The 13,878-nt window shown below is 34.7% G+C and overlaps 2 protein-coding genes across 3 annotated transcripts; both read right to left on the minus strand.

Annotated features, from left to right (window-relative positions):
- Positions 1-1,041: 1,041 nt before the first annotated feature.
- On the minus strand, positions 1,042-5,282 carry LOC105211337 (TBC1 domain family member 5). 2 transcript variants are annotated; one of them, XM_029039646.2, is made up of 11 exons: positions 5,135-5,275; positions 5,003-5,069; positions 3,541-3,720; positions 3,395-3,479; positions 3,213-3,329; positions 2,994-3,142; positions 2,865-2,915; positions 2,712-2,808; positions 2,523-2,659; positions 1,931-2,456; positions 1,042-1,865 (listed from the first exon to the last, which is right to left on the minus strand). In XM_029039646.2, the coding sequence occupies exons 2-11, from the start codon at positions 5,023-5,025 to the stop codon at positions 1,245-1,247; spliced, it is 1,986 nt and encodes a 661-aa protein (XP_028895479.2). In that variant the 5' UTR covers positions 5,026-5,069; positions 5,135-5,275; the 3' UTR covers positions 1,042-1,244. The 2 variants fall into 2 exon arrangements, with proteins under 2 accessions (XP_028895479.2, XP_011181005.2); XM_011182703.3 differs by having other exon boundaries at positions 5,003-5,282.
- Positions 5,283-5,835: 553 nt separating this feature from the next.
- Positions 5,836-6,465, minus strand: LOC105211336 (uncharacterized). Its single transcript, XM_011182702.3, has 3 exons — positions 6,324-6,465; positions 6,064-6,248; positions 5,836-5,999 (listed from the first exon to the last, which is right to left on the minus strand). Exons 2-3 carry the CDS (start codon positions 6,236-6,238, stop codon positions 5,932-5,934), a joined length of 243 nt encoding a protein of 80 aa, XP_011181004.1. The 5' UTR covers positions 6,239-6,248; positions 6,324-6,465; the 3' UTR covers positions 5,836-5,931.
- Between the last annotated feature and the right edge of the window lie 7,413 nt (positions 6,466-13,878).

Consider the following 13,878-nt stretch of genomic DNA (forward strand, 5'->3'; position numbering starts at 1 on the left):
GTGGCAACGAACATAGAGGTTTTATGTTTTATGCAGAATCGAAAGTGTTATACATCGAATGTAGTTATTCCCGCGTAGGGATTGTCAACGAGGGTATTTCTTATATTAAAGATATTTTTTACGTTTGGGGAGAGCCCTGCACTTTTTCGGAAAATATCTAGTATACCTACAAAAAGATGTAAGATAGAAAGTACGAATTGCATAACAATGAGTTGCAAAAGAAGTAAAGTTCTCGGAAAATTCCGAAGCAGAGATTGCAATGCCTTTCGGACACAAAGGGCAATTCTGGAACTTATTAGTTAGTGTATGACGGGATCGCAAGAAATTAGTATGAGATAAGGATACAATAGACCACAGAACGCAGTTCACGCCTGAGTTTATATGAGTTATTATATTCTAAATACGATAAGAAGACAGTATTAAGATTGGTACATGGCAACATCCGATGCGGCGGCTGTCAGAATGTCAAAGAAAGATACTGCGCAACTTGTATGCATCTTGGCTCATTATCAGGATTTCCAGAATACTGTATTATATTGAATTAGTACTTTACGACATTCTAGCCCAAGTCGTTTGAATAGATATGCATTCTTGCATGTAAATGTTAAGTTCAGCTGAAGCTGGATATAGCAGAAGAGGTTGAACCAGTTTGATCAAGGAATAATTCCAATAATGTTACTCATAAACAATCTTTAATATTAGTATAATAATATATACTGTACAGCAGGTATAGGTAATAACCAAAATAACTCGTAATTGAACCGAATACGGAGTACATATAACGCCAGATAATAGTGGCGTTTCTGCCAAAGAGACATCGGACATTTGTTCCTCTTGGCACGATAGTAGGAAAGGACAAAGTTAGCTCTTCCTTTCTTCCCCTATGCTAAACCAACTCTAAGATGAGCACCCAAATTTGTTGAGGTTAAATGAGGTTACTGTAAAACTTAGATGCTAAAACTAACTACATAACCTATGAAAAGGTTGATTTAACTAAAAAACCACTAAACAATCTTTACGAGCACATAAAAAAGTCCACTCTTTTAAAACGTTCGTCAGACCAAATATATTCATTTCTCTCCAAGCAAAGTGAAAACAACTTTTATGTGACTTAAGTATATTCCAAAAAAATACAAACAAAATTGCATTAATAAAAATTGCAATTAATAAAAAAGATTTTGTGAACGTATTCAAAACAGTTTTTACAAATGTATGTATGATATTTGTACTAAGTACATACACAATCATTGGCTCAATTCAGATCTTTCAGATGTCTTACTACTATTTGACGACTCCGAGCCTTGATTACTTGTATTCCCAGGTTGGTCTTCATCAACTGGTTCCACAACGCATTCGGAAGGTTCGATAGTTATCAATTCAATTTCACGGCTGCTGCCAAGCAAATGCGACGGATTTGATGAAATGTTTTCGTCTGGACGTTCATAGGCGTTGATTCCAAGCGCAGAAAATTCCGTAAGGAATTCTTTATCTGGAACAATTATGTGTGGTTTTTGAAGATCTTTTCGATGTTCACTGCTATCGGCTTGATTGAAGCCAACAGTAGCAGCCATAGCAACACCCTCCCCACTATTATAGTTTTTCCAACGATCTTTCTTCGAATTCAATTGCTCATTTGCTTCCAGCGCTTCATCGATAGGCGGTTTGGCCGCATGAATTGGAAATACGAATTTAACATCTAGAAAATCGCATAATTCCTCAACACCATCCAGCGCTTGCAATAACTCCCGCGAGCTATTTCCATCGATATGATTTTTCATAGTGGCTACATAGAGTTGAAGTTTGTTTCGGGCTATAGATATTATGGTTTCAGCATTTCTTAATTCCAAATTAATCAGTTCTTGACTCTAAAAAAAACAAGAAAACTAGCTGTATAAGTTATTCTGTAATTATTCTTAAATTGTGTGCGTACATTTTTCGAAAGCCCTTCAGCGATGGCGTTTCCCTCTGCTGGGACGTCTTTCCGAAAACGTGCCGCAGAATCAGCGGCATTTTGTGCTTGCAACTTTACAATGTGCTGTTCCATCTTCGAATAGTTATCACCTGTTGCAGTTGAACTACCTTTTGGCGATTTATTGGAAGACTCTAAATTACCAGAATTAGCACTGAGATTACGTGAGTTTTGTATACCACCCTTTTTCTTGTTGTTCGTAAAATAAATGAACGCATTAGTGGGACGTTCAAATCTTTTCGGCTTAAGCATGTGCAATGCATGACGCAGAATTAAATTCACATCAACATTGGTCGGATAACGCATCAAGTATGTAAGGCAACTTGTTTGATCACTTAGCAGTAACTTATCACGTATGCGTATTAGCATTGCCACTAGAATGTAGTTTGGCAAATCGAAATGATCGCTATCTGCGAATATCGCATCCCAAATTACCAACAAATCGAGCAGTGCAAATTCTCGGCCGAATAGTAAACGTAGCCAACGACTAGAAGAAAAAAATGTTACTAAAATATATAACAATAATAAATAAAAAAAATGTCAATTCACTTACATTCCAAATATATGTAACGGTATATCGAGTTTCAATAGGTAATTGTGCAAATGCAAATCTTCCTTGGCAAGAATTTTCTCACGAATTGATATTAGTTGACTTATGATTTCTACACCGGTTCCCATGCTATGATTTGGCTAAATTTAAAATGATAATGTTAAAGCTCTTTCATGGGATTTTCAAACTTACATCACTGTGCATACCACCACGATTGTGTGCCGGTTGTGTGAAGTTCTTTATTCGATAGTAAGACTCAATGGAAGACATCAAACGTGAAAATAAAGAGCTAAAAATAAAATATTCATTATTAAATGATCTACACTTTAATCAAAGCCAACTTACTAGGTATCAGCTTCCAAGTAATCTGGATTCAGCACGGTTAAGAGAAGTTCACTTAAAGTAATAAACATACAGTTGATTTGATATTCAGTTTTCTTATGCAATGCGTTAATTTTAACGGTAAATTTTTACCTTGTTTGATTTTGTGCTATTTCCGAGAAATGCAGCAGTGACTGCTGATCGCCATAAAAAACAAATAATAATGGTGCGAGAATTTCGTGCATACCTTGGCGGTAGCACATATAAGGATGTTCACGTGCGTAATAGAAAAGGATGTTACACTATATAATGGTAAAATTATAAATATTAATAATACACATACTAATAAATAAATAATAACATATAACAAACCATGGCATTTTGTATTAACGGCTTACGAAAAAAATCCACACCGGGGAATGTTCGAATAACATCTTGGCTTATAACAGCAAAGAGTTCCCTGTCACTAAAATACTGATTCCACACGCTCTGTAAATATTTTTAATAAATTTAATAGTCAAAGAATATGAGGGCGAACATGTTGTACAATATACCTCTTCCGATTGTGATAGTGGATTATCATCAGGCACTGTGTTATCATGTGGATCTTTTATAAACTCATCTTTCAATTTTTCATACCTTAGATAAAGCGGCTATGGTTATATTTGTTTTAAGAGAAGGAAGAATTGTTATTACCTACCGTTTCCTTTGTTTCTCTCGTTGATCTTTCCAACTACGGTAATCAGGATTTAAAACACGTAGCAATAATGACCAATAAATACTACGGAACTTGGATACTTTTAAATCACCTTCAAATGCTTGCTCGCGTATATATTCAGGATCTTCGTCCAATATTTTTAACAGATTTTCCCACTCGTCTCTGTTTGCAGTAAAAAATATAACATATTTATGTATGTAGGTACATATAACGGGTGATTTTTTTGAGGTTAGGATTTTCATGCATTAGTATTTGACAGATCACGTGGGATTTCAGACATGGTGTCAAAGAGAAAGATGCTCAGTATGCTTTGACATTTCATCATGAATAGACTTACTAACGAGCAACGCTTGCAAATCATTGAATTTTATTACCAAAAAAAAACCAGAAAATCCGCTTTTTTATCGACAAATTTTGTTCAGCGATGAGGCTCATTTCTGGTTGAATGGCTACGTAAATAAGCAAAATTGCCGCATTTGGGGTGAAGAGCAACCAGAAGCCGTTCAAGAACTGCCCATGCATCCCGAAAAATGCACTGTTTGGTGTGGTTTGTACGCTGGTGGAATCATTGGACCGTATTTTTTCAAAGATGCTGTTGGACGCAACGTTACGGTGAATGGCGATCGCTATCGTTCGATGCTAACAAACTTTTTGTTGCCAAAAATGGAAGAACTGAACTTGGTTGACATGTGGTTTCAACAAGATGGCGCTACATGCCACACAGCTCGCGATTCTATGGCCATTTTGAGGGAAAACTTCGGAGAACAATTCATCTCAAGAAATGGACCCGTAAGTTGGCCACCAAGATCATGCGATTTAACGCCTTTAGACTATTTTTTGTGGGGCTACGTCAAGTCTAAAGTCTACAGAAATAAGCCAGCAACTATTCCAGCTTTGGAAGACAACATTTCCGAAGAAATTCGGGCTATTCCGGCCGAAATGCTCGAAAAAGTTGCCCAAAATTGGACTTTCCGAATGGACCACCTAAGACGCAGCCGCGGTCAACATTTAAATGAAATTATCTTCAAAAAGTAAATGTCATGAACCAATCTAACGTTTCAAATAAAGAACCGATGAGATTTTGATTTTGAGATTTTGAATTTTATGCGTTTTTTTTTTTTAAAAGTTATCAAGCTCTTAAAAAATCACCCTTTATAAGTGATTGAATGAGTTTATGGTAAAATATACGCCCTTTTTATATTTAAGTAAATAAATTATTTGTTCAGCGTTGCAGTTCAAAATAATTTTAAAAGGAGATCAAAAGAGAGGCCCCGGTTATTCCCGATAAAGAAACAAATAAATTTATTCATTATTGGTTCAAGTGTTCTGTTAAATGCATGCATGTATTTTGTATGAATGTGCAATCCATGCATTCAATACACAAATAGTACCATAGATAAGATGGTCAAAAGTGCATAAATAATAACAATTTAATTTTAATTACCTATACCGTTCTGCCGATGACATTGTGTCGGTTGTGCTTAATTCTTGGCCTCGCTCTTCCTTTATATCTGTAGAAATTTGTGAGTTGTCTTTAGGCATATATTGTTTAATAGCTTCAATGCCTTGCACATACATTTTCCGCTGAGATTATGCTATTTTAAAAACTATAGCATGTCCGAAAAGATATTATTTGGAATAAGTTATATTTAATGGAATTCACAAACGTTGCAACCGAGTATGTTTTTGTTTTTATCAAAATGCACTGCTTCGACAGTGTTGCCCCATCATAAATATTTTCGTTTCTTTTATACTTTTACTATGTTATTAAGTACATACCACATAAAAAAATTTCTATTAATAAGTACACCTTTATTTGAATGAATTTTTAATGCTTTGAAATCAATGCGATACTTTAGAAAAGCAAATAACAGTCGGCAATAAAAAAAAATTAATATGAATTGGCAGCATTATCTTCTTAAAAAAAAAAAAAATATATCATTATTGTTAATTTGTTTTTGTTTATAATGAATCTTATTGGACTTTCATAACACATTTAATAAATATTTGTTCATATTGGATCGTAAAATAATTTTTATTGGATTTTATTTCAATTTCATAATTTATTGCAACATATTCCCAGAACTTCCTCCAATTCAATTCCCCGCATGTTGACTTTCCCAGCTTTCTTTAAATTTATTAGAAACAAATATGAATATATGTCATATCGTATGATAATATGATCAAAATATGGAAAACCGCAAAAATTTCTTACAAATTATCTAACGACCTTAAAAAATGTTAGTTACCGCCCAAATAACTAGGCCAAATCCAATATGTTAGGACTAAAAGTGTGCTATTTATTCCAGAACATATTATCGAAAGTTTTCATATTAGATATTAAATCAAGTGACCAGTGATATTCTTCTATATCTAATGATGTTCGGCAGCTTCCTTAGCCTGGCTCTCGGCCCACTTCTTCTTGTTTTCGGGTGAGTTTGCTGAAAATTAAAAAATGATAACAATTAATAAAACTTTAAATTCTGTCGCTTATTTTCCACTCACCCAATTTGCTGATTTTATAGAAGACGGGAATGCACAAACCGAAGGCAACGAAGTAGTATTTCCAGATCCATTGCTTTTGGATATAATGCTTCAGAGGGAATTGGGCAATCTTTGCACTGAAAGTATATGGATACTTCATTGGGCGTCCAACTTTCTCAACCACTTTATCAGACATTGTGAGAGCTCTGTTAATTTAAATTTATAATTCAATATTAGTTATTAATTATGTGTTTTATTTGCAAAAAAATTATGTAACTTACAATTAGTTTTCAACAGGCAAAAAACACCAATGCAGCACACTATGTGACTCCTCTTCTATCTAAAAAGCAGTATTCACAATGGCAACTGTCAAAAAAGTCAGTATTGCCAGATAACATTATGCCATTAACATAAATATTTTTTTGTTAAATTCATTCCTTGAAAATACGAATAAAAAAATTTATAACAATTCGAAATAAATTTAAAGTGAATAAATTTAATAAAATTTAAATTAATGTATGTAATAATATGGCATAAATTGTATTTTACTAGTTACTGAAGTAAAATAAGCATGTTTAGACTTAGCAACTCTGTGCGCCGGTTGAGATGTTGCTGGCTTCCTGTCAAATTTGTTTCTCCCAGTTGCCAGTTTTCGTTTTTCTTTTCAAAATTTAATGTGCGCGTAAATTTACGATTTAATTAAGGCTACTTGAACTATAATATAAATTTAATTATATAGATTATTTCACACATATTTATGTGACATTGGAATGAATATTGAATATTCAATCGAATCACCATAATTCATAAAATAACTTCAAGTTAGAGGGACTCAGAGTTTTTTTTTTTTTTTTTTATTTATTTATAAAAGCTTATACAAAGTTAATACTATATGTATAACCTAAGGCATGCAGCGCTAGCTACAAAGGCTATCAGCTGTCCGTTGAAGAATGTGTTGGTTTTACATTCTCCTCAATAGATCACAATCTTTGAGAAAACGATAGATAATTTTTATATTTTCTTCCGTAGCGTTGGAAAGGAGGGTAATCGGATCTGTGTTGAAGTGGCAATCTCTCTTTTCTTTCAAAGTTGGGCAAAATTCTAATATATGAAGCACGGTTGTTGTTGAGTTACAGAACGGGCAGCAGATGGTACTGTTTCTTCCGAGGAGGTGCGCATGCGTCAGTATAGTATGTCCAATCCGTAGGCGAATGTAAGGTGTTATAAAATTGGTTGCTACTGTTGATGGGTATAGCGGTTTGATTCTGGCTGTGTTAACTATTGAGTAATGGTGGTTATATGAGACCCAATCGATTGCCAATTTAGAGAGCCTATTTTGGTGTATGAGTCGGTATAAATCAGATTTCATGAAGAAACTGAATGTAATTGTGGGCGTGTTGGATGCATTCTTTGCTAGTAAATCAGCGTAATTATTTCCGGATAATCCAGTGTGGCTTGGGACCCACATTATCTTAATTTTATTTTCATATTTTATAAGATATTCTCTAATTGCAGTGATGATGTTAGTGTGGTTGTTGCAATTTTTAATGGCTTGGAAACATGATAAGCTGTCGGTGCATATGACATATTTTCCAGGGCTTTTTGTGGCATGTAGAACAGCATGTAAAATCCCAGTGGCTTCAGCAATGAATATCGAACAAAAGGGGAAAAGCAGTCCATATGAGATTGGCTTTCCTTTCTCGCTAACGACCGCAAAAGAGGTTTGGATTTTATTTTTTGAACCATCCGTGAATACAAATCTCCAATTGCCATGTTTCAGAGTATTCATAATTTCACAAAATTCTGATACATATATCGCATTAGGTGTGGTGGATTTAGGCAAACGAGCTAGTTTATCAATAAACGTGTTTTTTGGAATCAACCATTGTGGATGACGACGTTTAGGAAGTTTAGCAGGTTTTAATGGTAAGCTGTTTATTTTGGCAAAAGAGGAGCATTTATATATGGCTGACTCAATTTTTGGAGGACGGATCCGAGTTGATGATGAAGAAAAGGCATCTTGAAGCACATGGTTAGAACCAAGGATGATCTTCGGGTATAATTTGTATGTGGTGTCTACCATATTATCTATCAGAGAGGGAAGACCGGATTCTGCTAACATATTTTTGATTGGTGACGTGGGGAATGCTCGAAGCGATCTTCTAACAGCGGAGTGATACGGTGCGGCCAACAATTTTAGGTGACTTTTTGAATGATGCCCATATATTTCAAGAGCGTAATTGATGACGGAGAGTATGAGTGCCTTGACAACATTAATTAGCAAAGACGGGCCAATGAGCGAACGCTTGCATGCTAGGTACTTAACAATATTTGAGTTTTTAGTAATTCTATTTCTAATATATTCACAATGTTGTTTGAATGTATATTTACTATCTAGAATTAATCCAAGAAAGTTAAGTGTATGAGAACATGAAATATTTACATTGTTGAAAGAAATCGGTGGAAAATTACAATTATGTTTTTTACAAATGTGGAGTAGACTGGATTTTGAGTACGATATTGAAGCGCCTGAGGAAAGGGACCATAGGGATAGTTGAGAAAGGATTTCTTTAAAGGTAGAGGATATAGCACTAAGGTCAGAAGATTTTGAAAATAGAAGGAGATCATCAGCATATAATTGATGCTGAATATTAGGGAAGGAAGAAAGGATAGAGCTGATTTCATCAAATGCTATGGTGAACAAAATAACTGATAGCGGTGATCCCTGAGGAGTGCCGTTATCCAAAGGAAGAGTCGGTGAAGATATGCCAGAAATCAGAACTTTGATTTTGCGTTTAGAAAGAAAGGATTTAACAAAACTAAATATACGGGGGCCAACCTTCCATTTGATTAATTGTCTTAAAACTACATGTATGCCCACGCGATCAAACGCTTTTTCGAAATCAAGGGAAAGAAGTGAAACATGATTTTTATTAGACAAAGCGTCACATATAAAGTGGTCAAGGTGTAAAAGAGCGTCGATAGAGCTGTGTCCTTTTTTGAATGCAACCTGATTAGGATGAATGAGTTTATTGAAATGGAGAAACCAAGAGAGTCTAGTAGCAACAATTTTTTCTAAAAGTTTGCCTAGACAGGGTAGAAGGGAAATAGGACGATAGCTGGTAACTTCGCACGGAGGTTTGCCAGGTTTTAGAATAGGAATGATTGCGCTGGTTTTCCAGATTTGGGGTATGGTGGCAGTTCGATAAATATTATTGTAATGGTTGATAAGTCGTTTGAGGAGGTGAGGAGGAAGATGTTTGATGATAGGATAGGAAATTTTATCTAACCCAGGCGTTTTACCTTTAACCGTAGAAAGAGCTATATTGAGTTCTATTAAAGATATGTCTGAGTCGAGGTATACGGCTGAAGGGGATAAAGCGGATGAAACGTAATTATAGGCAAGTAAAGAGTTCTTATTAGACGAGTATTCAGAGGAGAAATTATAATCAGAGGAGTTAGACGAGAAAAATTTGGCGAATTCTAAAGCTATATCCTGTGGATGTAGTAGATTGCCTTGAGAGGAGTTGAGTGAGAGAATAGGAGAGAAAGAAATATTGCCAAATAGTCTTCTTATATTTGACCAAATCATTTTAGGGTTAGAAGAGGAATTAATGCTGCTGGTAAATGTATTGAAAGATTTAACTTTAGCTTGCTTCGCTTTTCTTCTGAAGATGGCATTAGCTTTTCTATAAGCAACAAGGTTTGATGATGAACGATTTTGTTTGAAATGATGCCATGTTTGTTGCTTATGCAGTCTGAGAGAAGATAGCTCACTATCCCACCAAGGAGGGTTATGCTTACGAGGATTAGGAGAGGTTTGAGATATAGATTGGTTGGCAGCAGATCTTATAATTTTCTGAATCCTGGAGGTTTCCTGATTAATAGTATCTGCAGGAGGGAGGGTGTCTGAGTAACGTAAACAAAAATCTTGAAATCTGGGCCAATCAGCTGAATCGGAGTTAAAAAATATTCTGGGTTTGAAGAAATTGGAATTATGGGAGGAGATTTTGGCTATGATAGGGAAATGATCGCTACCATGCAAGTTGTCTATACAATGCCAAACAACTTTGGGAGAGAGTGAAGTGGAACAAATTGTAAGATCTATATGGGTGAAGGTGGAATGAGTGGAGAAATGGGTAGGGGAGCCATCATTAAGGACAACACAGTCCGAACAGAGGACAGCGTCCTCAATAATGCGGCCCTTGGAGTTAGTTGAAGAAGAACCCCAAAGAGGGCACCAGGCATTGAAGTCACCGGCCAGTAAAAAAGGAGTCGAGCAAGAAGGGAGAAGGTTAAAGAAGTCTGCTGAAGTAAAAGTTTGGTGAGGAGGGGAATATGCACAGATGATTATGACTTTTTGGGGGGAGGAAATTTCGATGGCAACGGAAGAGATATTCGAAGGAGATATTGGGAGAATATTATACGGTATACTTCTCTTAATCAGGATTGCAATACCTTGTTTGCTTGATGTGATGGAAGGAAGGTTATAAAAATGACCAGCATAGACTTTTGGGGTATGAGCTGATATATTGTTTGCAATATGCGTTTCGTTTAATAATATTACAGAGGGGTTATATTTTTTAATTAAAATTTCAAGTTCAAAGTAGTTATTAATGTATCCGTTTATATTCCATTGAAGGAAGGTTAACATAGGAAATTAAAGTATATATGTATGAAAAAAAGTTCTAATTGGAATTTGATATCAAGAGTTATGTATCTATGGGTACTTGGGTATGTGATTGTGGATGGGAGGAGGGTACAGGTGAAGTTGAGGAACGGGTTATAGTGGTAGGAGAAGTAGTTGTGGAAAGGGGTGAGAAGGGAGGAGAAGGAGAATTGTATAGGGAAGAAACGGAGGGAGAAGGGGTTACGGGGCAATCACTATGGATTGAATGTATATTGGTAGCAATATTTTTTGAAGTTGAGGCTTTAATTTTGTCGTTGGAATTATTAGTGTTTGAAGTTTTTTCGATGTTAATGTTATTGTTGTTGGAGGCTGTTACATTAGCGTAAGAGAATGATGAGGGAGTAGAAGGCTTTTGAGATTTGTATAAATTGATGGCTTCACGCATCGAGCACTTGTGGATAGTTTTAATTTTAAGTATCTCTTTAGACTGGACATATTTTGGACAGGCGTTAGAGGAAGAAGGGTGATCACCATCGCAATTAGCACATTTGACTCTAGAGCATTCAGTGGGAGGAGTATGATTTGGGGGAAGGTTGCAGATAGCACAAGCTGGGGGCTTATTACATCGCTTAGCAGTATGACCCAGCAACTGACAAATCTTGCAGCGCATGGGATTAGGATAGTACGGACGGACATCGAGGGTACACCAGGCAACTTCAATACGACTAGGTAAAGTATATTTATCAAAAGTTAATAATAAAGCACCAGTAGGTACACGATCACCATTGTTTCTCTTGGTAAATTTATAAACTTCAGATACACCTTGATCTTTTAGACCATCAATTATTTCGTCATCAGCAAGCTGACAGATAAATGGAGCGTAGATTGTACCCTTTACTAAGTTCAGAGAGTTGTGAAGAGATACCTCAACAGCACCAGCTCCGGGAAGATGTTTGGTTTGTAAAAATTTGTCAGCGATTTTTTGGTTCTTGACCAAAAGTAGTAGGCTGCCGTCACGAAGCGGTGTGATTTTGTTAATTTCCTTACTTATTGCCTGAATGCCTTTATGTACTGCAAAGCAAGAAGTGGATGCAATAGGTTTTTTGGCGTCCTGTGATTTGATTATGAGGTACTTGGGATCGTCCTTCTTAGAAATAGGTAATTCCGGAAAGAATTCCAGCGTTGAATTTTCTGGCTTTTTCCTTTTGTTTTTAGGACCCGGGGATAATAGTGCAAACCTATTATTCCCCAGACTGTTGGCCCCCGGGGGCATAGCGAAAGAATATACGTTCTTGCCCGATTAAATTGTGAATTTAGCTTTATAATGGAAAACTTTTTATAAAGACACGTGGAAAGTGTAACGAATAGAAGCTCAAAATGTCAAATCTAGGTTAAATTGCGCGTACACCAAGTAACGAGAAGTTAAGCAGCGAGTAGGTATAAACGATTTTACCCGTATAAACGTGTTGACACTATGAGCGACGGCGTTTGACTGGACTCAGAGTTATGGAAGGTAATTCGTATGAAATTTGGCTTTTATTGCCAATTCAAACGTTCGAGGTATGGAGAACTTCGAATTATAGAAGTTCGCGTTATGGAAGTACATATCATAGGTCTGCATGTGTGTATATATGTTAATTTGTTATTATTGTGTAAATCTCCATACGTTTATTTTGCGTTTTTTTTTGTAAAAAATGGATTGTAAAAAATCGGAAAATGACAACACCTGTGACGAAACCTACCTCAAGTTACTATATTATAATCCACTAAATATTATTGATTGATAAAATGTTGAAACAAACTTGGCTAACCACCCAAAATAATGAATAAAAAATGCATTAAAAGTGTTGTGAAATTCATATTGGTAAAATACATTTATTGAATAAATCACGAATACTTTTCATGTACTCTAATTGTGCTGCATTCTTTGCATCTATTTACGAATGTACATATTTATGCAATAATGTTTATTTCTTAAGTTTTGTTTTAGCAATGCAAGGTGAAAGTATTGTACATATTTCCTGACATATAAATTTTGTTTAAGACTCTTGTGAATATGTGTATTTATGCATGCATTCTGTTTTCATACTTTTGTATTGATAATATTAACATATTGCACATGGTATTTAAGTAAATAGTTCCTGCCTAGTTATTTTTTTACATATTTTAGAAATCATTTGCAATATTTTACTTATTAACTAGCGCGATTTAGAATTGAATAGCAAATTTAGAAATTGCGACTAACTACATATCCGATTACGAAGCAAAAATGTATTTTTATTTAAAAGCGTGTTAAAATTTATACATACATAGTATTATAAAAAATATCTCATCCATTTTGTCGAAAGGATGTATATTTGTTTGTTTGTTGCACTAAATTTCACTCCATTGATGTCACATAAATACTTTACAATAAGAGCGGTTACATAGAATTTGCATGTCGCTCAATTAAAGTCAAATAATTGCGAAATTATAATTTTACTCTTGAATATATATCAGCTTTATAGCTTTAAAACTGTTGACAATGATCATTTTAAATCTGTACCTGAATGTAAAATATGTACGATTATTGCAGACATTAAGTTCATTTATATGGTTTGTATAAGTATTATTTTTATATTTTTTACAATTTTCTGTGGCATTTCTACTTTTAATATTTTCACATGTTTGTATTAGAATAATTATTATTTTCTTAAATAAAATGGATCGGAATAAGAGTTGTTAAAACTATCTTTATAAAATATGTGTGTAAATACAACATTATTCAGAATGTACATGAGTCCTGCGATCAGTACGTGTAAATACTTAAAAGAAATTAATTTACAAAATTCCATAATTTGATAAGCAGTTACTAAACTCTTTTAGCTTGACAGTTAATTATACAAATTGCTTTTGTTGATATCAACAGGTGTATGTTTTTCACTTTCAATACTTGTTATTTTTTAGTTTTAGAATACTTCATTTAATTGCACATACATACAACCCTCGGCCATTTAAAAAAAATAATTGTATTTTTATTACGAAGGTTCTCAGCGCGGTCAATGCTTTCACGTTTATTAATAACTCATCAATAAATTGATTAATATTTCTTTGAAGGTGAACTTCACGTTGCTTAAATCCGAACAGAAATATTGAGAAATCTAATTCTTAAGAAACTCTTGTAGTTATAGTTTTAGACAATTTGGTATATTTTATAAAACTAATTG

This window comes from Zeugodacus cucurbitae, chromosome 2, assembly GCF_028554725.1.
Source record: "Zeugodacus cucurbitae isolate PBARC_wt_2022May chromosome 2, idZeuCucr1.2, whole genome shotgun sequence".
Classification (NCBI taxonomy): domain Eukaryota; kingdom Metazoa; phylum Arthropoda; class Insecta; order Diptera; family Tephritidae; genus Zeugodacus; species Zeugodacus cucurbitae.

Excerpts from the sequence above, each read along its gene's own strand:
- LOC105211336 (XM_011182702.3), bottom strand. The coding sequence starts at position 6,238 with ATGTCTGATAAAGTGGTTGAGAAAGTTGGACGCCCAATGAAGTATCCA. Across the intron at positions 6,000-6,063 it reads CTATAAAATCAGCAAATTGG|CAAACTCACCCGAAAACAAG; the intron begins GTGAGTGGAAAA and ends TTTAATTTTCAG.
- LOC105211337 (XM_011182703.3), bottom strand. The coding sequence starts at position 5,136 with ATGTATGTGCAAGGCATTGAAGCTATTAAACAATATATGCCTAAAGAC. Across the intron at positions 3,721-5,002 it reads TCATCGGCAGAACGGTATAG|AGACGAGTGGGAAAATCTGT; the intron begins GTAATTAAAATT and ends TACTGCAAACAG. Across the intron at positions 3,143-3,212 it reads CGTTAATACAAAATGCCATG|TGTAACATCCTTTTCTATTA; the intron begins GTTTGTTATATG and ends ACCATTATATAG.